The following is a 23,270-nucleotide window of genomic DNA, read 5'->3' as shown; positions in this document are numbered from 1 at the left end:
GTGAACAGGGATCACATTTGTTTCCATTTCTGGAAATTTAGCACCAGGTATGTAGAAAGGCATAGTAAAAATCTGAACAAGAAATGATGTGAGTTTCAGTTCTGGGTAAGATGGAGTAATAACGTTCTACCCTATCTCTCCCACTAAACGCAGCTACTTGGTACTTCAGGCTCACAGTGGGAACTCATTTGGTGATGTTCCTAGATTAAGAGAGTCTTTCAGTTAAACAAGAGCTGACATGTGGCTCTGGACAGCGGAATGGGTTTCTTTAGACCAGTTAAATGCAAAAACTTCCTGAAGCTCTTTTCCCTGGGACTGAGCATTGGCTAGTCCCACAGATGTTAGCCAGAAAGTTGGACCATTTATGGCTATAATTTTTTTGTTGCTTTGTGGGTATGTGAGAAAACAAAAAGGGGTTGTAGGGCTCTCTCTGGATTTATGAAGGTAGCATCCCCAGTGAAAGGTGCTGAACCACCCCTTGGGGTCAAAAAAGAAAAAAGGGGGAGGAGGGATGGCCTGTAATACTTGGGGTAGTGTCTGCATGGTGATCTGTGTAGCTTGTGAAACTGGCTTCATTTTATAGTGAAAAAGATATTTGAGGAACAGTAGAGAATCCTTAAAAAAACCAGCTATTTGCTCCTGGGGAAAAATAAAACAGTTAAAGGCATAGTAGCACTGGACAGATAGAGCAATAAATAAGCAATAGGAGGTGAAAAATGAAATTTGGATTTTGTGATTTAAGGTCTAGAAGAATCCAAGACACTCATGGGATGTGTTGTAGGTGAACGAGGGAAGGAACTAAAAGCAGGAAGGAAGGCAGTGGGTGGTGGCAGAGGCCAGCCTTAGGACCAGCTACACAAGGTAGGAGGGTGTCATTTTTACTAGAGATTCTGCTTCAAGATGTTTCAAGCAGGCATCAGTTCTGAAGAGCCTTCATTTCCTGCCTGCCCTGGGTTTCTGGGGTGTGGGCTGAGGTAAGTGGAAGAAGGGAAAGGCGGTGCTATTTCACTGAACAACTCTAGGGGACACCATCCACACTGCATTTATGTAACTGAAGGAAGTTGCATTCTCCTTTCCCACTGAGAGTCGTAAAAGGAGGAAACATGATGTTTTCCCTGAACCACTTGCCAAGCCCATCTTTCTATTTGATTTCTATTATATACGTAACCGTCCTTCAATTCTCAGAGTTCTGGTTCGAAACTTTTAATATTTTCCTTTTCTTCAACATGTTGTTGATACAGGACACACTGAGTAGATAAAACAAAATGATTTTACCTGCTCACCTTAAACAGAAAAGCTCTTTTGCTAACTAGCTTTGCTTCTTTAAACATGTTCTTTTTTTTAAAAAAACCAAAACAAAACAAAAGGCAAATCCTGTAATCTAACTTGTAAAACATTTAATATTTTGGATATATGGCTTTCATGACCATCCAAAAGTCAGCCTAGCTGGACAATGGGAGCTGCCGGACTATTGTTCATTGGCCACAAAGCCATGAGGTGGCTCTTTCTCCCAGGTCAAGAGGTCAAGCTCCAGGGCATTAATTTTGCTGAGTTTCTTTGTTATAAATAACAAACAAGGTCATTTATTTTCATTTTCTTGTTTCTAACTCCATGCATCTACTCCCCAGGATGAACTCCATAAACAGGTGGCTGGAATGCTGGGGAGAAAGCTTGAAACAGTTCCAGAAAAGAGGGCATGTCCCACTCTGGTGAAACAGTTTGATGAGTTAGAGATTTCGTTACTGCAGGATACGCACCTGCACTATTACTTGAAAAGCAAACACTCGTCTGTTTGGCGCGCACAGATCTATGTAAATTAGTCCTTGGCTGTTCTGTGATCAAAATGCAATGGTTTCCCAATTCGTAAGAAACAGAATCTTTATTAGACTCAGTTCTTTTCTCGGTTTTTTTTTTTTTTTACAATTTTATTGCTCTATGGTTATTAAAAATAACATGCCCTATAAATTAAACCTAGAAACATGGGTGCTTATCAAAGAAAGGATGTCATCAGAGGCTCCAACTATGGGAGATATTTATGTACAATGGTATATAGATCTGTCATGGAAGGAGTTAATTAATATCTGTCTGATGATTTTTCTCTCCTTAAGGCCCCAATAGCTGTCCTTTGGTGAAGAATTAAAAAATGTACTGACCCCCACCCATCGCTAAGAGAGTTCTGGGTCCTCAGCTTTCATTGTTCAGCCAGTGGGCTTTGTGGGCGACACTGCAGGGCCCCTCTTGCTGGAAATCCTCTGAGCTTCCTGATTTCCACTCCTGCATAAACCTCCTCCCCCATCACTACCTTTGTCTCTTTGGGGGAAAAAAAACCTTTTTCACTGGAGCAAAATAAAAACTACCCAGTATTTGTTTCTGGAGTGTAATTATAAACTTCATTGTACATTCTTCCTGGCTTTGATGCTTATCTTGAAGAGTTCAGTGAAAATAAATTGTTTTTATGAAAGCAGAGAAACCATTCGATAAACACGCTGTCTCTGAAAATTGTTCCTGCAAAAGAGGTCATTCTTTCACTTTAGAAGAAATAGAATACATTTCAGAAAACAGGCAGGACAACAGTTTAGGATTTCTGTGAACACAGGATATATTTTTTTAAGGCAGGGTGTAAACACACCGAAAATTGCACACCTCCTGATTGTGTGGAGTGTATTGGTTTTTAAAATAGCTTTATTGAAGAGCTACTTAGGTCGCAAGCAAATACTTGCTACATTTCTGGGAATGAATTCTCAGCTCAGTACTTTTTTTGCTACTAAGGTTTTGGGGGTTACCATTCTATAATTACTATATATCTGTCAGAACCTATGGGTGTGTCTATTCTTAGTTAAAGTCATACTCAGCTGGGAAAATGATTTGTTTTCTAGAGCTCTTCTTGCGCCTGGTAGCACAGAAACCAATATGGCCAAACTTGGTTGTAATACGAGAAACAACCTCATATACATAACAATATATTTATTACCATGAATGAAAAGTTTGCTTATTTTTTTCCCCATTTGCTCATGTGTCTGTATTTCTTGACCTAAGTAAAACTATAAAAATAATTCACATTTCCAGACCAGAAAAGTTTGGATTCACTGAAAACTGAAACTAACAATGACAGTGCTTGGGGATTATTTTCACACTATAATTCCTGTGTGAAACTCTCTCCTGGTGATTAGTTTTCAAGCCTGCGCTGGAGACGTGTAATGAGGGCCCCAAGGTCAGAATGCTTCCTCTATACCATGTGTACATTCACTATTGTGAGAGCCTTGGTAGGTCCTGACTTGATTTTATCTGCATGTGATTTAGACTATGAACGTGAAGTGTTGATTCTCGGCATGAAACTCTCTTAAATTTCATGGAGATGAGTTAATACAGACACTAAGAACCCATGCGAGATAGAAATGCTATGCTTTATGACACGAAGTCCAATTCAGATATAAAACCAAGTATAAGGCATTTTATGAATATAATGCATTAGCTGTTATTATGGGAAAAGAAAAGAAACTCGAGTAGCTCTGGCCCTGCTAATTTCCACTTGGAGCTGCTGTTAATTTGGCTGCATTACACATTGCAAACAAGGATTATAATATTTGGGTAGAACTTTTCATGACCAAAACTCAAGAAAATTAAACTCTATGTAATGTTTAATACAATCCTCATCTCAACTGAGGAAGCAGAACACAGGTTAAATTACTGTTCATAGATCCCTAAAAGTGGGAGTCTCAGATCTTTAGTTATAAAACTCAGTAAGTTTAAATGCAGTCCTCATGGGGACTTTCTTGCTTAATTTTGGAGCCAGATAAAGTAGAGAAATAAAGTTTTTGAGTTCTGTCAAGATGTAAAAATGGTGTTCCTATTACATAAAGTTTGTGTATTTCCGCCCCCCCCCCCATTTTTTAGAGATTCTTGGATGACACCAACTATCCAGTTACAAACATCAAGCTAATAAGACAGACGTTTTTGACCCAAATCATATAAAAACCTTACAGGAATTTTCTTATGCCCAGAAGTTGTATTTTGGGTTCAAAACTGATTCTTGTACTGCCCTCTTCTAAATCAATGACCGTTAGCGCCATGCAGCATAAATTCAAAGCATATTTAAGATATGTTCTTGGAGGTTTCTTCAAATTCAAGGCTAACATAGTACAAAGGAAGCCTTTGTCTGTGGCATTTCAGAAACAAAACGCTGACAGCCTGAAAAAGGTGACACTCTTACGATGACAAATAGCATGACAGTTACAATTGCATTAAATTTTTAAAAGCATCATTCTAAAGTTTTTAATGGATGGGCTTCAAATCCACTGGCACCCTTAAAATTGGGGGGGCATTCTGAATGCAATGCTTAATCAGAACAGCTCTAAATGAAACAACATATAATTCTAGTTTTAATGTATACAAAAGATCTAAAACAGCAGGGTGCAAAAGGCTCTCTTCTCCCAACCCTCAGGTAGTTTGTTCTTCTCCAAATCAGAAGTGTTGGGTTCACTCTTTCCAAATCTTACCTTGACCCGGTTCCCTGGGAGGGATATTCCACTACAAAAACATCCGTGTTTCTTCCCTCCCTCTCTCTCCCTCCCCCCCACCCCCGTTCTTCCTTCTCACTTTCCTTTCTTAAATGAATATTTATTTATTGCAAACCACCTAAGTACCAAGCGTGGTCCAACGTTCTTGGGATACAGCAGTGATCCTGCTTGGGCTCTTGAGCAGAGTGTCTGGCCCCCTCCCTGGAGCTTTCTTTTACAAATACCATGATGCAAATTTGCTTGTCAGATTGCTTCTCCCCATAGCAGCAGTAGCCATGTCATGACAGGATCTCCAGGTACCTGGATGGGACAGGGCATGTGTACATGCATGCGGGTGACTATGTATGTGTGTGTGTGTGTGTGTGTGTGTGTGTGTGTGTATAGGAGTGTGATGGGTCCAATTCTCCTTTGAGGGCTTCCATGTGTGTCACTTTGGGCTCCTCTTTATCATTCACAAGTGCCTAAAACAGTGTCCAGCACAGAGGAAGCATGTAAAAAGTATCTGTGGAGTGCACGGAGACGGACTGTGGGCAAAATCACGTGGTCGGTATGCAGCCTTCCCAAATGACTGTTTCTGTTCTAGTGATTTTTTTCATTCAAAGTGCCTCAACATATGTATTTTCAGACTCTTCCGTTTCTTTTTTCCTCTCTCCTTAATCAAGATCTACACTCAGAACTTTCGCTTACATTACTTCCTAAATCATCATCATCTTAAAATATTGACTGACCGAATATTGCTTCCTTCCCCAAGACATTTGCATTGTGACAGGGAGGGGATTTTAAGAGCAAGCCTTTCCCACAACAATGGCCGGGAGGTGGTATCCCTAGCACCGGGCATTTCAGCCTCCTGGGAGAAGGTTGTCCCCTCCGTTTCTAGTCTCCACAGCTCAACGTTCAGTGCCACGCAGGCGCCCACATGCAATTCCCCGTCTCGCAGCTAGTGGGGTTTCCAGTGCGAATATTTGTATTCCTGATCCTCGAGGTCTGATTACAACTTCAGGTTCCGTCTCTATGTAACTTTGATTATACTTTGCTTCATCCTCTGTAATCAAGCTCAGATTGCTCCAGATGCACGACAGAATGAGCAGAAGGTGAGGAATGTGAGTGTGCAAAGAAAAACTCCGCTTCCCAGCCTTTTGGGGGCTCCTTTTAACAACTATCTGGAAAAAATATATAATTTCCTTTTTGGTACCTCAGATCGGCAGGCTGCTCCTCTCCTGTGGCCAGATGCTGCACTCCACGCCATTGTTAAATACTAATAGTGAAACTTAAAAGATGTACTCTTGCGAGACAACAGGTGGCCACTGCAACCACCAGCTCTGATTGGTGGAAAGGCCACAGGCGCCCAGTGGCCCGGAGAAAGGGCCTCCACTTCTGCGTTTCAAGAACCTGCTCAATGGGGTGTTGCCCTGATAATATCTCAGCTCACTGCCAATTTGTGCAACCCGCTGGGCCATTAGGGAGCGCCGCTGGGTTGTCAACGTTAAATGGAGACTCGGGAGAGGAGACCAAAGCTTTTTCAGGAGGGGGGGATTGGAGTCAACCCAGCGACAACGTAAGCAGTTGTTCCTTTCCTGAATACACAACGCTCTCTCACGCAGTCTCCAAACACCCGACTCTCCTAAGAGAAGAGCAAATACACAAACTTTCGCCTAATTGAAGTTTATTTTTCCTGCTTGGTTCCAGAACGATAATATTGGGCAAAGGTACATACACAAGGTGTCACCAAGCCAGGGTGCCTATTTTGGAGAACAGACGAAATGAAGAGAAAGTCCTGTGATGCTTGTCTGAAAAACTTCAGGCCGTGGGCCAGCAAAGTGTGATCAGGGACGAAAGTGTGAGTGAGTGTCAGCTAAAATATTTGTAAATTTCTCCCTTCCTGTTAAAGTAGTTACCAGACAACCATATTGGGGAGGGGGGCAAATCTCACAGCCTCTCCTTAACGTTCTCATCTGGTAGCAAATCCCTTCCCTTCGCCAAGGCTGAGGGCCAAACTGTCAGATGAACCCAAAGCAAGGAGGGGCGGGGGGAAGATGTAGCTTAAAGAAAGAGAAAGAAATCAAGAGGGGGGTGGGTGAGTGCACTGTGAAGAAGTTAATCACCCAGAACCTTTTAGGAAAATAGGGACATTTTCTCTCAGAGAGCGGTGAGTGATCCGCCTAGATCCAGTTACTCAAATGCCTTTCGAATACAAACAAGAGCAAAGAAAATACGAAGAGAAGCGACATGAGGCTTAACCCGGGGAGCTTCAAGTCTGCCTACCTGTGAAAGGTCAGGCCCCCATACCCCTCCTGGAAAACACCACAGGTGTACACGGGGCTCCCAGCTCCCGGCTCTTCGGAGGCAATCGTGCAGATTACCTGCTGGGTTAGGTGCCTCCAAGAAGGGGACACTCGTGGGGGAAGGCGGAGTGGGGTAGAGGGATCGGGGGACCCACGAGGAAGGAATGGGGACGAGGAGTGGAAACCGAGGGAAAGAGGAGTGGTGGGAAGGGAGCGGACGGCGCGTGGATGCTGCTGGCAGGAGCCGGGGGCCCAGGGCAGCGGTGGTCCGAAAGGGGGCGGGGGTCCACACCGGGCACGGGACTGGCCGAAGCGGCCGAGGGAAGGAGGGGAGCGAGGAGCGCTCCGAGGCAGCGGGGACAAAGAGGACCGGAGAGGGAAGGGGGGCGCGGTGGGAAGAAGAGGGGCCCCGGAGAGGGGGAGGCCGCGGCGCGGGCGACGGGGCGGTCGAGGGCTGCGCGAGGCGCGGGGTGAGCCGCGAGGGGCCGCGCGGGGCAGGGGCCGGCGGGGCGGGGTCCGCGCGCCCGGAGGCGGTCCGGGCCGAGAGCGCACCGGCGGGGCGGGCGGCGCGCCAGCTGCCCGCGGTGGGAGGGGCGGAGCGGCGGCGGCGCGGGGAGGGGACCGGCGGCGGAGGGAGGCAGGAGGGGGAGAAGGAGGGGAGGGGCTGGGCCCCTTGTCTCCGCGGCTCCTCTCCTCAGTCCGCCCGGGGAGGAGGAGGAGGAGCGGGGCCAGCCGCCGCCGCCGCCGCCGTCGTCGTCCCAGCCTCGCCCCGCGCACCTGAACTCGCCGCGCCGCCCCGGGCACCCGCGCCGCGCCCCGCGCCCCGGGCGCCCGGCCGGTGCGCAGCGCTGCCTTGGTGCCCCGGCGGGGCGCGTCCCCCGGGCCGCCTCCCGCTCTCCCGCGGCTCGCGTGGCCGCGCCTTTGTGTGAGGCGGCCGCGGCTCCCGGGCTCCTCTGGCTCCCGGTCGCGGCGCCCCTCCGGCCCAAGTCCCGCGCGCCGCCCCCGGACAACCCCGGCTGGGCGCCCCCGACGGTGGATCTAGCGGCTTCGAGGAGGCGGGCACCGGTCCCGGCGAGCCCCAGTCCCGGCCCCCGGCCCCGGGCCCGGCTCCGGCATGGATGTGAGATTCTACCCCGCGGCGGCCGGGGACCCCGCCGGCCTGGACTTCGCGCAGTGCCTGGGGTACTACGGCTACAGCAAGGTGACCGGGCCGGGCCAGGGCCGGGGGGCGGCGGGTCGGGGGCCACCTCCCCATCCCGGGCGCGCCCCGCGGTCCAGATCTCCGCCTGCTTCACTTTTCTCTCCCCTCTCCGCTCCTTTCCCTTTGCGCCTTCGTTTCTGTCCAACTCTCCCGCTCTACTCTTTCTGCCCCCTTCCCACCCCCCTTTTTGTCCCTCAGCCGGCGCTCCCCTCTCTCGTCCGCCTCTCCTCCCACTGTCTCTCCCCCCCCCCCATCCTGGCCGACGCTCTTTGGCTGCCCCAAAGAGCAGCCCAAGAACTGCAAGGGGGGACTCGCGTGTGATTCTTTGTTGTTGTTATTAGTAAACACGATCGCAGTTCCCCTGAGTTTGCGGGGGGAAGGGGGCAACGCAGGAGTCCCCCATCTCGTGGTCTGATGACTTCGCCGCCCCCCTCCCAGCCCATCTCACCTCCCCCACGCCCCCGAGAGCTGGACCCAGGGCCGCTTAGCGAAGGAAAGGAACTAACTTTTGAGCGTGCCCTGGATGGGGTCTTCGAAGAGGGGAGCCGCGAAGTGGTGGGACCCCCGCAGGTGGCCTTTCCTGCCCTCTCGCTAGGGCGCTCTGGACCATGCAATGGAGGTGCCCGCCCCTCCCTGGTTAGCACTAGTGGCTTCTTATCTTTCATTTTTGGGGGAGGGGTAAGTTTGGCATTTCGGGGAGATCAGGGTTAGAGACCTCCACACCACGCCCTGGGTCACCCCACCTCCTTCACCTCCCCCGGTTCCAACTTCGAGGACCCAGCGTTTCAGGTGGCCAAAGGTGGATCTCAGAAGGACAGCTGGCCGCAGCTCGGAGCGGCGAGTCGGTGCGAGAACCGCGGCCCTTGGGCCAGCGCAGCGCGTACTCCCGTTCTCAATCCTTTCCTGAAGCCCCCAAGGCCAAGCTTTAGAGGAAACATCACCCCGAGGGCGATATTCAGAGAAAGAGCTGTGCTCTGGCTGGCCTGTGCCTTTTGAATGTGGTTTTTCTTTCTCCTTCCCCCCTGCCCCTCCCTCCTCCCCTCCTTTTTCTTTCAAACCGCAGTTTGTTTATGATTGCTTGGATAACAGAGGAGGAAATAAGGAGCCTGCAGAAAGAAAGGTGCTATACAAAACTAATGAATACATAGCAGGAAGAGGAGGATTTGTATCTAAGAGTGAGGAACAGTTTGCTGTGCCCCGTGGCTGATGGAGGCTCGTGTTCCTTTCTGTTTGTTTATACTCCGTTCCCAACTCCAGTGCTGAAGTTTGTGAAACACCATTAGGGTCTCTCTTCCTCACCCCTCTGCCCTGTGTCATCATCACCCAGCTCTGCGCCTGGCACGGAGGGGCCTCCCAACAAGTATAGAAGGAAGGGACATCATTCAGTGTGTTTTAACCCTTTGGTGATGGTGGGCGTTCATGCTCTCAAAATTCCTAGAGTGATAACATTAAGCATTGAAAGAGAAGCAAGAAAAGGCCTATCCCTGTAGCCAGAGTTCAGGTTTAGTTTCAGGCCTCTGATTTTGGATTTACTCAAGTTATTAAATGCTTTCAAAAGTCTCCCATGTATGCTCAGTTAGGGACTTAGGCAGCCTAATTAAGTATGTAGTGTTTCTGAGAATCCACCTAATTGTTCCAGTGGGGTATTATTTATCTCCTTACAACTTAGCCTTGTGTATTCAAGCCTTGTATAGCTGGGCATGCTCTTATTTTTGGAAGCCATTACCTTGCCTAATGTAACTACTTCTTTCTCTGATTTAAGATCAGCAACACTCGAATGACACCAAAATAGAAACCTTTTGTACTAATCCAGTCACTGCAATGCGTGGCAAATCTCTCTGTTCACTAGGATCCCAAAGGGTACTTCAAGGGACCAGAGGAAATTGTGGGTGTTTTGTGTGTGTCTCTTTTTATTTTTTGAGAAAGGCTATTTCGAGTCAATTTAAACTCAGAACATTTACTTCTGGGAGTGCCTAGAAAGCTTGCAAACAGACAATATTTATTGAGATGCTTGTTCAGTTTCAGGAGTGAGGATGCAAGATGGATTGCTGTCATATTTTCCTAATGCAGCGATTCGCCTGAAATAACTCGGTTTCTTAGTTATTCAACAATCTGTCGTCTTAAGTGCTCTGTGTACCCAACTTATGAAAGTCAGTGCTTAATATTGGTAGAAATCAGATTGTACTTATTTTAAGGGATGTTTGCATTTCATTCCTTGCAGATAAAAATACAATAATCTTTAAATTGAGCCACGATACTGTATTTTCCTACTCTTAATTTCAGAAGTGAAAAAAACCAACCTTACTCCCCGTAATTTTTCCTTATGGGGAGAATGCAGTAGAAGAAGAAGTATTAACTTTATGGGTGTAAAACAGCAAGTGCTAGTTAAAGGTTTATAGCATTTCATTTCATAGCTAACTTGTGTGTCTGAAGTGACGTTATTCAATAGATTTATACTGAAAATGTAAAAACCAGCGTACAAAGACATGCATGTATCTTATTTGAAAACACCTGTAATCATTAATCTTTTAAGACTTAACTTTTGATCATGTGCGTTATCTTTCCGGATGGGAAGTGATGGCTTTCAAAGAAAGTCTGTTTCTGCCCTTTCTTGTTTTAACGACCATCTGGGAAACTTTAGAAGAAATACAGAACCCTCCGCTCCAGGCTTAACAAGGGAAAAGTTAGCGCTTATCGTTAAATTTATTTACAAACCGTGAATAATAGGGTTTCATTCATTTCTCTCTTTAACAAATGACCCGAGTCCTTTGTATAACTTATATGCATGTGTATTATCTTCCTGTTCTGTGAGTATATGGATCCTTTTTAAATGTCAGCGCTCATGAAAGTGTGTACTCTGTCTATGGAGAATGGATGAAAGAGTTTTGAGGGTTCAAAAGTCATTGCAAGTAGGAGAATAACTTCAAATAAAATATAGCCAGGATCATTAAAATCAGTTAATAATTCATGAACCAGCCACTGATGTATAAACTCAAAGTCATCTCTGTTTCCTCAGGGCTAATTTCCATTTTAATTTCAAGTGGAAAATCTACTGTTTGATCATTTCTTTTTCTGATGCAGCTAACAAATTAAACTAACACCTATACCTTTTTTTTTTAAAAAAAAGCTTTATGTTATTCAAGTGAATTAGTGACCCATTGTCTATATATCTGGAACTTTTCTTTCCCTGGGTTCAATTTGTCTTCACCAGTAAGAAGCTAATATGCAACGTATCAATCGGCATGTAGTGGTCAGAAGCCTGCTCTCCTCACCCACCCGCCCCCAAATACACTGTTACGTTTAATGTGGGTGTAAGCCAGGTAAAATCACGCATTGGGTTAATAATGAATTTGGACTAAACTCTAGTTACTAGCTTTTCTGCATATTCTTAGGGCTTCCCCACCCCCTTTCAAAATACGGCTATTGACGTCTTACCCTATGTAGAATAGTCCTATGCTGTTGTAACTCCATCTGGCCCAAACATTGCTTCCTAATTATTATATGTGTTATTGATCACTCTGCTTAATTAAGATGTTCTCATGTGAGCACTTTCCCTCCACCTCATGGGCCTCTACCTTGGCTAGCCTGAAGAGGACCTGAAGGGTGGTCTGTCATTGGTCTACCTTATTGAAGCCCGTGGTTCAAGTTGAGAACATATTGAGAGGGAAGGGGGATTTGATTGAAACTCTCCTTAAGTTGATATCTTGCGCTAGCATGAGAACTCATGGTTTTATTTCTAGGGTCTGGAGTATGGGGGTGTGGAATTTTGAGAGCAGATTTAGAGATTTCCATGTCAGGTGTTTAACCAAGATGTGGAAACCACATTGTGAAAGAAATAAAAGGTTCTTCTAGGGACCTTAGAGCAAGGGTCATAAACTCTGTCTGTAGGGACAGCCAGTTAACCTTCATGAAGCTAGAGGTTGTGGTCAAGTGGAGAACATGCCCCATTTAAAGGGGGAGCCTTGCTCAGCATTAGTAGATTGTTGCCATGCCAACATTTGACCCAGTATCTCCACATTCTGCAATTCTTTTTTTTCAAGAAAATGATATTCTGGGTTTTTATGGGAAATATCCTGAATTTTAAGTATTGGCTGCAAATTAACAAATACGTGAAACCATCATGTGGGACCCTCAAAGCGTGCCTGTGTACTGCTCCTTTGCAACTTTTGTCTTAACAAACTCATATTCAGGTGAGGATTCGGAAATCATTTTTAAATACATCATTTCTAGTTTACGTTCAACTCTGTGGGCAGTTCTACTACAGTGTTCGACTGTGTGGATAATTCAGTTGAGTGAGTGGAGGAGGTATAATTTAACCACTTTCACTGTAGTTCTAATCTAATAATTTGGAGTCTATCATTCGTTAGTTTTATGGTCTCAAACCAATGGAATAGTTATGCTAGGTCAGGAGCTGGCAGACTGCAGCCCACAGGTCATGGTCTGCAAGTTAAGGTTGGTTTTTGCGTTTTTCAACTGTTGAAAGAATTCAAAAGAAGAATAATATTTTGTGACTGTGAAAACTACATGAAATTGACTTTTGTGTCCATAAATAAACTTTTATTGGAACACAGCCCTACTCATTTGTTTACATCTTGTCTGGGGCTGCTTTCATGCCACAGTGGCGGAGTTGAGTCATTGTGACAGAGACTGCATGGCTTGCAAAGCCTAAAACATTTATTATTTATAGAAAAAGGTTGCCAACCCCTGTTCTAGATGATCAGTCCACTGATGGTACCGTGATCTTCCTTTGTTCCAAGCCAAGGCAGTAGAAAGAAAATCAAGATGGCCTAACTGGAAAGATGACTCTCTCAGAGAATGTTTCTGGAAATGCTTCTAGAACAGTGGGGTCTCAGCCCTGGCTTCAGCCATGGTCGGGTAGGAGGAGGCTTGTAGAAGATACTCAAGCTCAGCCTTACCTCAGACTAGTTCAGTAAGAATCTCTGGGGATGGGATCCAGGCAGCAGTGTGTTTGAAAGCTCCCCAGGTGATTCCAACACACAGCTATGGTTGGAAACTTTGTTTTGGGCTGAGGATCCTGAAGTGAGCAATGGCCAGGGGCAGTAAAACTGGGTACGAAGTTTGTGATTGCTATAAAGAAGACAAGACCTAGGACAGAATGGTTGGTTCCTGGTCGGCACTCAGGGCCTTTTGAGGCCCTTGGCAATTCCTAAGCCCTATTGATTTGGGCTCCCCTCCACATCCTGCATTTAATACAATATGACATGATACCATATCTGAGTTGATGTTGATTAGGTGGCTTATGTTTGTATTTTGTAGGCATTTAATTGAGCATCTACTAGTTTTAATTTTGTAGCGTGTGTGTGTGCGTGCACGCACGCTTACTTCTGTGCTGTGTGGCCAATTACTTTTTTCTACATTTTAAACATTTCTGTAGGCTCCTGAGAAGCTTATCGTTCTAGGTGTCCAGTCTATGGTGACTACTGGATAAAGCAGTCCTGCTGACACAAGCTTGAGGTCCAGAAACTCCCCATTTTTCCACGTCAACCAGTGGAATATTGATGAGAACCATGTGCTCAGTGAAGCCTAACATACAGTTAGCCAAAGAATGTTAATTTTAGTCATTTCAGGTGAAGTCAATGGTTGTACGTGGCCACAGCCTTCAAAGTATGTGTGGTTATTTCAAGAACTGTCTACTCCAGGTCACAAACTGTCAGGGAGACACTGAATCCACTTGAGGACTTGTTTTGTTTACTTTGCACCAGTATTTAAACAAATAAATTAGTTGTCTGTTTCTAAAAATCTTTGCATATAAATCTGGATTTCCAGTTTTTCTTTCATCGTAAATACTGGACCTGTACCCTGGCGTGACATCGTCTGCTAGTTGCCCTGATTCAGATGGCTGTGTGTGTACTCCACAGTTCACCGTGGTCCTGTCCACTCCCGCCACCTCACACTTAGCCTTCTGTATACCTCTCAGGTCCCAGGAGGCTTCGAGTTTGAAAACTTTGATTAGAAAGAGATGAAATTAAGCGAGCATCAAATGATGCTCAGACCTAGTGAAATGAGGTCACTGTCATCGGAGAACTACAGACCCAGTGTTCCTTGCGGTATGTAGGATAGTAGATGAAATGGAAAAGAGTAATTTGTGATCATATTATAGAGCCGTGCTCCTCAAACTTTAGCATACACGAGTAATACCCAGAGTGCTTTCTGTAACACAGACCACTGGACTTTACCTCTAGAGTTTCTGAATCATAGGTCTGGGGTGGGGCTCTCAGGTGATGATGTCATACTGTGAGTAGCATGGCACAGAGGGCCTTCAGTGGTAAGGGAAGTAGTTTGTAAGTTTATCAACTAGAATGCTTTGGGCTGCAGGTAACAGAATAAACAACAAACAGTGCATAAACCCTAAAGACATTTGTTTACTAGTAGGTCTTTAGGTGGGCCATTTCAGGCTGTTTTGGATGGTTCAATCATGTCTTCAAGGACCCCCTTTACTTTTCTCTTCATTCCGCCATCCTTGGAATTTCAACATTCTCCTCTTGGTCACAGGTTGGCTGCTGTAGCTCTAGGCGTCACATCCTCACATGATAGCTTGCGAAGTGAGAAGCAGGGCAGTGGTGTGGGTGGCAGTGGTAGTAAAGGAGCACTTTCTCTTTCTACACATCTCTTATTAAGAAAGAATAGCTTTCTTGGAAACAGTTCCACTAGACCCTTTCATCTTACTGTTCAGAAATGGATCACATGCCCACCCTAGGACAGTCATCGGCAAAGAAGAAGGGGACTGCTGTGATCAGCATAGACCAATCCCATGTCATCCCCTGGGGCTGGACACTTGTCATATGAGCATAATTGATGTTACACTCTGTTAGCAAGGAAGGGGGCTGTTGGAAGGACACCCGTGTCTGCTGCTGAGCACGTTTGAAGAATTTTGAGTGGGCTGGCGTGTGGTAGGGGTTGAATTTTGTGAAGATGGGTCTGACTTTTTGACTAGATTAGTGTGGGGCCCGACAGGAAGTGGTGGACGGGGGGGACCAGGGAGGACGCCACTAGCCAGTCGAGATAAAGGTGCGAGAAGGATTTGAACTAAGGAGATGTGAATATGGACGTGAAGGAGAGGAGGGCACCAAACAGAGCACCTCTGTAGCTTAGGAAGGAGAAAGAGGAAGTGGAGATGACTCAGGGTGTTTGAACTGGGGACCTGAATGAATGTTAAGACTTCGAACAGAAGCAGAGAGGCCAGAGGAGAAGCTGGGGTTGAAGGAAAGATAATGCTGATATGGGATATTTGGGTGGAACATTCCCACAGAGATGTCAAGTAGGTGCCCTGGAACCTACCCGTGCCTTGGAACTCAGAGAGCTCAGGGTTGGAGAACCAAAGTCGGGGGCTTCCTGTAAATGATAAAGCGATGGAAACAGAAGTGACTTCTCTAAGAGTAAGGAGACGGGGTGACAAGGACGCATCCTTGGTCTTGAGGGTAGGCTGGTGCGATGTTTGGTAATCCAACTTCCCAGTTAGGGAGGCAGTATTTTAGGACGTAACACGTGAAACTCCGAAAATTTGGAAATCTTACTGTACCATGACAAGGATGGTATAAAAAAGGAGTGTGTGTGTGTGTGTGTGTGTGTGTGTGTGTGTGAGTGTGATGATATATCTTTTCTAGATTAACAGTTATTTGGAAAGAAACAGTCTTAAATGGCTATCATCAAGTGGGAATAATGCAAAATTTGCAATACCATACTTTACAACCACATCAGCCATTTATGAATTAAAACATTTCATGTGTTTTTCTTTGTGTAAGAGATGCAACTTCAAACTGGATTTTGTAACATGTTCATGATGTCATAAGTATCTTGGGGAATCTGTTTTGAGTGTGGTTAATAAAGAAGGACAGGATTTCTGCTAAGTATGCTTATAAATTCAGTGTATTTTAAAGGTGGATTCAGCACTCTTTTAAAAAAAACCCTATCAAAATAAAAGGAGTAGAGGCTTTCATTCAAGGTCTGCATGAGCTTCTGACAGGTTTTATCTTCTCTCTTTGTGGTAGGTCATTTTATTTTCTTTGTTTCCTAGGTTTGTATCCTAATCCCTTCCTTTGGGAGGCCATGTTCTTTTAGATATGTTCCACTCTTGTATAAAACACATTAGCCATTGGAAAATGGCCCTTCTTGTATGACTAACATTCTATCTTTAATCTTAATTTAATTTTACTCTGTTTATAAAAGAATACTTGTCATGTCTTGATAATCCATAAGTTAAAGAAATTGGCCAATATCAAGAAGTGTTTGGATTTCACTCTAAATACACATTTGAATGATATAGATTCGTTCTTTTGGAGGAGATAGATTTTAAGGTGGGCCCTTCTATTCCATATCTTGCGAGTTTAATGTGGCCTTTCCTACATTGACTGTAAGTTGTATATATAGAAGAATTATATTAAATATTGTAATGGAAGTGAGTTTTCAAAACATTTTAAATTGATGTAGTGTAACTACTGTAATGTGAGATTTTTTCCAGCAATTTCTACAGCTAGTTTATAATGAGCAGGGGATTTTGGTGTGCTGCAGAATTTTTCCACTTTCTTTTAAAAATCTTCTAGATATAGGAAGGAGAAGTCTCAAATGCTGACCTGGCTAGAACACTTTTGTGAAATATGTATGTTTGGTTGGAAGTTGGTTTTTCTCGAAAAAAGGCTGAGTTAAATTTAGAACTATTGAGTACTCATAAAGCGTACTAGTAGACTGTTTTGCTACTCCTTTATGCCTGTCTCCAGGGAGAAACTCAACTCATTATTTGGCTTACTCAAAGAATTCTAACAACAATGTTTAATGGAGAAGTGGTTAAACTGTTGTATAAGTAAAAAATTCTTTGGACTCCAAGTGGGGGAAAAGTCCTCAAAATGAGTTAAATAGAAAATGGGTTGTAAGTTTTGCTTCAGGCGTAGCTGGATCCAGGTATTACAAAGGGATGCTGTCAAGACTCCTTTATATTAGTTCTGTTTTCATCTGTTCGGCTTCTTTCTCAGTCAGGTTATACTTGGGTGGTGGGAAGATGTTCAGTAGCAGCTCCAAGTCACACCTGCACAGCTCAGCTTCCCCAAGAAGGGGAGATTCTCTTCCCTGCTTGTTTCTGTACCTCCTCTGCACTGAGTCTCATTGGACAGACTTGGGTCACGTGCCCAGGCCCAACATCACATACCCATCTCAGGATCAGGGGCGCATGCTGGCAGCCCCATGGAAACCACATAGGCCAAGAGTCGGGAGCAATGGATCCTCAGAGGGAGAGCAAAACGCTGATGTTACAGCAAAGGGAAGTGGGCGTGAGGTAGTTAAAAAAAAAAAAAAAAGTCCATTTAAACTGCTAAATGAAGTGGAGCTTGACGATTTTGACGATTTTTGAGGATTTGAGTTGTCCATGTTTCTTATCCTTTGTGGAAACCAGAAATAGCCTGTGCTTATTTAATGCAAATGTCATCATTGTTATTTACCAAGCATTTATTAGGAATGCACTTCTTGAGAGGGGCTGACATTAGATGTGGTCTGCCTTCAAGAGACCTCTAGTTTGGTAGGAGAGCAGGTGTGCATATGTGAGTGTTCATGAAATTCGTGTGTGTGTGTGTGTGTGTGAATATGTGTACATAGGGAGATGTTCTAGGCAGAAGCCAATGGTTGGTTTGGTGAAAGTGTTCCAGAAATGGTCAAGGAAGGGGAAACTTCAATGCAGGCAAAGAAGGGTATGTTAGTTAGGGTTCACCTGCAAGTAACAGAAAAAAAAACTTGAGGGAATTCCCTGGTGGTCCAGTGGTTAGGGCTCCGCACTCTCACTGCCGAGGGCCCGGGTTCCATCCCTGGTTGGGGAACTGAAATCCCACAAGCTGTGCAGTGCGGCCAAATAAAAACAAAACAAACCAAAAAACCCCCCAAACAAACAGTAACACCCCCCAAACCACTTGAGAAGCAGTGGCTTAAATGAGATAGATTTTCTCTTGTCCCTAATGAAGACCAGAGGTAAGTAGTTCTGGGCTGTTATGCGGGCTTCATAGACATCTGGGACCCAAGCTGTCTCTAACTTTCATGTGACCCTTGTCCTTATGGTCCAAGGTAGAGTGCCAGTCATCATCGTGGTCCAACCGGCAGGAAGGAAATGTCAAGGGAGGTCTCCAGAGGCTGCCACAGGACACTTGCTTATTTCTCACTGGCCAGAACTGAGACACATGGCCACACCTGTGACTGCCAGGTTGTGGCTGGCCGTGTGCCCAGGGAACACTCAGTTACTGCAGAAGCAGGGGTGAGTGCCTATGAGTGAGTGATGGGTGAGGTCCAAGGAACGCTTTGGGGTATCTCCAAGTTGGAGATTTTGTGAACAAACTGTAATATTGTATTTTGCTAAACTTCGTTCAATATTTTCGGTTTTATTTGCTCCTGGAGGGTCCTCTTTTGGTGAAAGAGATACACTGTGCTAACTTTTCAATCCTTTCTTCAGCTTTGGGGTTTTATTTTGGGCATGCTTAAAATACCCGATGATTGATCTGTGTCTTTGTAGGAACTGCAAATCCGATGTCCTAATATTAATTCATTATCTTATGTTTTAGGCCCAAATTTTTCTTCTTTTCAAAATACCTCTTGAATTTTTACACTGCCATTTCTCAGGTCCTAACTCTGGGTAATAGAGTTTTGCGCACAAGTCAATCTTCAGTTGCGTTTTTTAAAACTAGATTGTTTTTCAACTAATGGGTTTCCTTTTTGATCAAACCCAGCTTACCTGTGACTCATCGTATCCACACATTCACCAAATCTTCTTCCCCAGAAACCTGCAGTTCTTTACTCCCTTTCTCCTCACTTAACCCTCTGGCCCCCTTCTTTTACCCTTGACCGTGCAACCTCGACGGCAAAGACACGGCAGCTTCCTCAGCCCCCTCTCCTTTTGCTGTGTAGGCTGTGTCAGCCCTTGGTCAGCCTCATTTCTCAACGTTAGGGTAACTGAACACTGTGTCCGTTTTCCTTTCTAAAAACGAAAGCTCTCTGAGTGTACTTGGGTCCTTCTGTTTATCTGTTTATTCTCTTGGACATTCTCCAAACGAAGAGTCCAAGTCGTCTCCACTCTTTTTAAGTCACAGTCAGACCAGCTCTCCCCTCACTCTTAGGAGGGAACTCTCATCTTTCACTTCATGAGGAACGTTGATATTATCTGCTAGGAATTGCTCATGTGTCATCCTCACTCGTGTAGGGACCGCTTCTCTCTTTTATCCAGACCCAGAGGAGAGCAGTTTCTACTCTTTGGGAGAAATTCCCCCAACAGCGTCGTTCCCTTTCTGATTGTTGAATATCGGTTCTGCGGACAGCTCCCATCTTTCCCGTCTTAGTCCTTTTTCTACTTTCAAATGTGCCCAGATGTCCTCTGACGTCCACTACAGATTTTCCAATCTACAGTTTGTTGAGGGCCACCTCACTTGTCACGGCTTTGGCTGTCTCCTCATTCTATCCACATTATAGTACATGTCATGGTTTTGTTTAAGTCACTTTTTTCCCTTACATAAATTAATGTGAAATGAAGACCATCTCAAATGGAAAACCCTATCACTTCCCAGACATAGAAGAAAATCCTAAAGATAAATACCAGGGGAGTAAACAGTATTCTGGAGAGCTCACTGGAGACCTTGCTGGCCTCAGGCTCTGCTCTCTGTTTGTTGAAAAGGGGGATTTGCAAGTGTTAGGGAGGTGTGGAAGATGTGTTAGCACCAGACTGAGACTCTGGCTTTGATTTTATCTGGAGGCTTGAAAGGAGTTCAAAACAGAATGACTTTCTCAAGATGTAATTAAACATTCTTTCTTCCTTGTCTCTGGACCTCGTAGAGCAGTGCTTCTGCGAGGGATATGCATGCAGGTCAGCTGGGGGTCAGGATAAAATGCGGATCAGCGGGTCTGGGTGGGCCGGAAGGTTGGCATCGCTAACCCATTCCCAGGTGATGCTGTTGCTGTTGGTCCTGGCTATGCTGGTAGTTGTGAGTCCTAGAGAAAGGACCATCCACATCGACTCTTCTGTCTGACTCTGTGGACCCCCTTTTTAACATCTCTCTGAACAATAGCGCAAACAAGAAGTCTCTCCCTGGGCTTCCATGTCTTTCCCATTCAGGCCCACCTCAACACCCTGCAGTCTGCTTCTGTTCCTCCTTGCATTACTGACACTACCTTTTTCCTCTTCTCCTGTGAGCTCTGCCTTGCCGGATCAAACTTCATTCATTCCTGCAAGAATGTGAAGTGCCTACTTAAGCTAGATCCTGCTCTGAGCCCTGGGGCTATGCTTTTCTGATGACTATCCTTCTGTGTCCTGTGATCGCCCATGTCTCTGGTTCCCAAATATTGTATTGACATATTTGGGTACTCCTGCTCTGTTGTCTTGTCTGCGGCTTTCCCTCCTCTTCCCAGGCGGTGGGAATGTCCTCCCAAAGCTTGGCTTCTTGCTCTTTTGCCCCTGTATTATTTTCACTTTGTATGTGGATCTTGCTTTCTGCCTTTAGCTGTTCCCTCTCTGATGTTGTTTGTATCGGCTATCTATTGCTGCGTAACAAAGTAAACCTTGTGGCTTAAAACAGAAAACATGTTTTACTTGTGATTCTGCAAATCAGTAATTTAGTCTGGGCCCAGTGGGGCAGTTATTCTCATCTTGGCTGGATTCTCTAATGTGTTTGTGGGCAGTGGCAGGTTGGCTGTGAGGCTTTGTTTCTGGAGATTGGCTGACTGTCCACTGGGGCCCCTTGCTTCTCCTGCACATACATGTAGTCTCTCCCCTCCAGCATGCCAAGATGTACACAAGTGCCTGCATGGTAGTAGCATTCTGAGAAGTGCAGAGGGGAGCTCAGGCTCAGAAATTCTGTTCCTTCTACCACGTTCTACTGCCCAAAGCCAGATTCAAGGGGAGGGGAGGTAGATTCCATTTCTTGAAAGGAGCTGCTGCAAAATCACATGACAAAGGGGCGTGGATACAGGGAGGTGGAAGAACTGGGGCCTTTTTCGCAGTCTTCCCCAAGGCCTCAAATCTTCATCTCTGGCTTGATCTACATTTCTCATCCCCTATATGGCAGCTCTCTATAGGATATCACCACTTCCCTGCCTGCCATCAGTTTAAATCAAACATAAGCCATATGGCAACCTGCATCCCTCTGCCCCAGAACTCCCCTTCAAGTTTTTACCACTTCTCTCAATGCCCTCATCATTTTCGGATACAAAAAATTAATTGTGATTACTTGGCCCCTTTCATTCTCTTAAGGCAATAACTCTTCATGCCGTCTTCATTTTTCTTCTCATGACCTCTTTTGCGTCTGTCTTCTCTGTTTCCACTGCCAGTGTCCTAGGTTTGGTCCCTCAAAAGGATGTTAGTCTAAGCATCATTCTCCTTCTAAAAGCACTCGTCTTTGTTTATACCAGTGCTTTCTCAGATTTGCCACCTCCTTTTGGCCGTACCTACATACCACCAGTATTATTTATTAAAAATTTTTTTACATTGACTCACCTCTTAACTTATATCACTGTTGCATAAGGAAACCTTGTATTGCCGGCAACATGTAAAAATCACCCATACAATAAATGCAAAACTATTAAAATTTAAAAATGTGTGTATATATGAATTAAATTAATCCAGTATGCATAATAGATATGGGAGTACTGGCCTACAAGAAAAATTGCTTTGTCCTCAACTTGACATTGAAGACCCTCCGTATCTAGTATCAAAGTTAACCACCTTAAGCAAAAACAAAATTCCTTAGAAAAAGATTGTTGAATTTTATTAAACACTAGAGTTCTGCTCGGGGTCATTTCAGTGGTTATAGATCAGCACCACAAAGTAGGATTGCCTGTCTTAATATTTTCGTGCGTGGCTTAGACATATCAGTTGTTTTGAAAATATTAATTTGAAATAGCTCTTTTTGCTGGCCCTCAAAGCCCAGTTGTTCACAGTAAATAACTTTCGTGGTAGCATAATAGCCTTGCTCTGTCTGCATTAATAATGTTTCAAATACTGTTTCTAATTCTGGCTTTGGCTTAACAGGTTTTTAACTGCCAGTGGGCTAAGTTTTATACTACACATGCCCTTTTTTTATGGCTTGTCTTAATCCTAGATTCCTAGGAAACACTGTCGTTGTGATATATACCATTTTGATCATCTGAACATCTCTTCATGGTTAGACACTTTGAAAACACTGGCACTCGAGCAGGTGCAAGATGGCAGGTTGTAGTTGGCATCCATCCCGCTTCCCTACGATTCTTGAGCCTGTGTGTTTATTAAGGTGAAACTTGTGGAAGTTCAGGGCAGAAACCAAGTGAAGGAAAACCAAGTCAGGTTAAAGAATTCTGATAGACTAATACGAAAAGTAGGAAGAGTGACAAAAGAAGACAAGAAGAGTGACAATAGTTGAGAGTGATCGAGAAGATTCTTATCTAGAAAGAGAGACAAAAAACAGTGTCCAGTTGTGGAGAGGAAAAGGAAAAGGGTATTTTTTTTTTTTTAAGGAGGCCAGTTCAACCCTAGGTTAACAGATAACTTTTGGACAATAGACGACACCTCATTGCTTGACTACTAAAATTTCCCAGTGTAGCATAACCCATATATGAGAATTTAACTTTCTGGGAAATTTTTTTCTGATGATGTTTGGCCATCATACTTGATGGTTGATGCAGAATTCTTGTCCTTTAGCTTCTTATCAGAAATGATGGTCCTTTCTTTAAAAAAATTATTTATTTATTTATTTTTGGCTGTGTTGGGTCTTTGTTGCTGCGCACGGGCTTTTCTCTAGCTGCGTCGAGCAGGGGCTACTCTTCGTTGTGGTGCGCAGGCTTCTCATTCCTGTGGCTTCTCTTGTTGGGGAGCATGGGCTCTGGTCACGCAGGCTTCAGTAGTTATGGTGCGCAGGCTCAGTAGTTGTGGCTCCCGATCTCTAGAGCTCAGGCTCAGTAGTTGTGGAGCATGGGGTTAGTTGCTCCGCGGCATGTGGGATCTTCCCGGACCAGGGATCGAACCCGTGTCCCCTGCATTGGCAGGCAGATTCTTAAACACTGTGCCACCAGGGAAGTCCCTTAAATCTGGTGCTCAGTCCCTATTAAAAACTGTTTTAAGAAATAATATATTTATGGAGAATGGCCTGAAGAAGGTGCAGTGCATCCATTCATCCAGATAACCTAACTTAATGTGAGGCTTCTGCCAGCCTGAGAGCTGAATGCTTAGGATGACACACTGTTGTACACCCCACTCCACATTTGCCTTCACTGGATCTCTCTCAGGTGTTGATTACACACTCCTAGGACTTCGCATTGAGC

The 23,270-nt window shown here is 44.8% G+C and overlaps 1 protein-coding gene across 1 annotated transcript in view; it reads left to right on the top strand.

Moving 5' to 3' along the window:
- The first annotated feature begins 7,784 nt into the window (after positions 1–7,784).
- The window catches only part of TOX3 (TOX high mobility group box family member 3), a 107,783-nt gene continuing 92,297 nt past the window's right edge, over positions 7,785–23,270 (top strand). The window contains exon 1 of the mRNA XM_032611779.1: positions 7,785–8,000. Within this exon, the coding sequence (XP_032467670.1) occupies positions 7,914–8,000 (87 nt within the window). The 5' untranslated portion in view covers positions 7,785–7,913. The remainder of the gene's footprint in view (positions 8,001–23,270) is intronic.

This window comes from Phocoena sinus, chromosome 19 (genome assembly GCF_008692025.1).
Source record: "Phocoena sinus isolate mPhoSin1 chromosome 19, mPhoSin1.pri, whole genome shotgun sequence".
Lineage (NCBI taxonomy): Eukaryota > Metazoa > Chordata > Mammalia > Artiodactyla > Phocoenidae > Phocoena > Phocoena sinus.
This window is presented reverse-complemented; position numbering and strand designations above follow the sequence as displayed.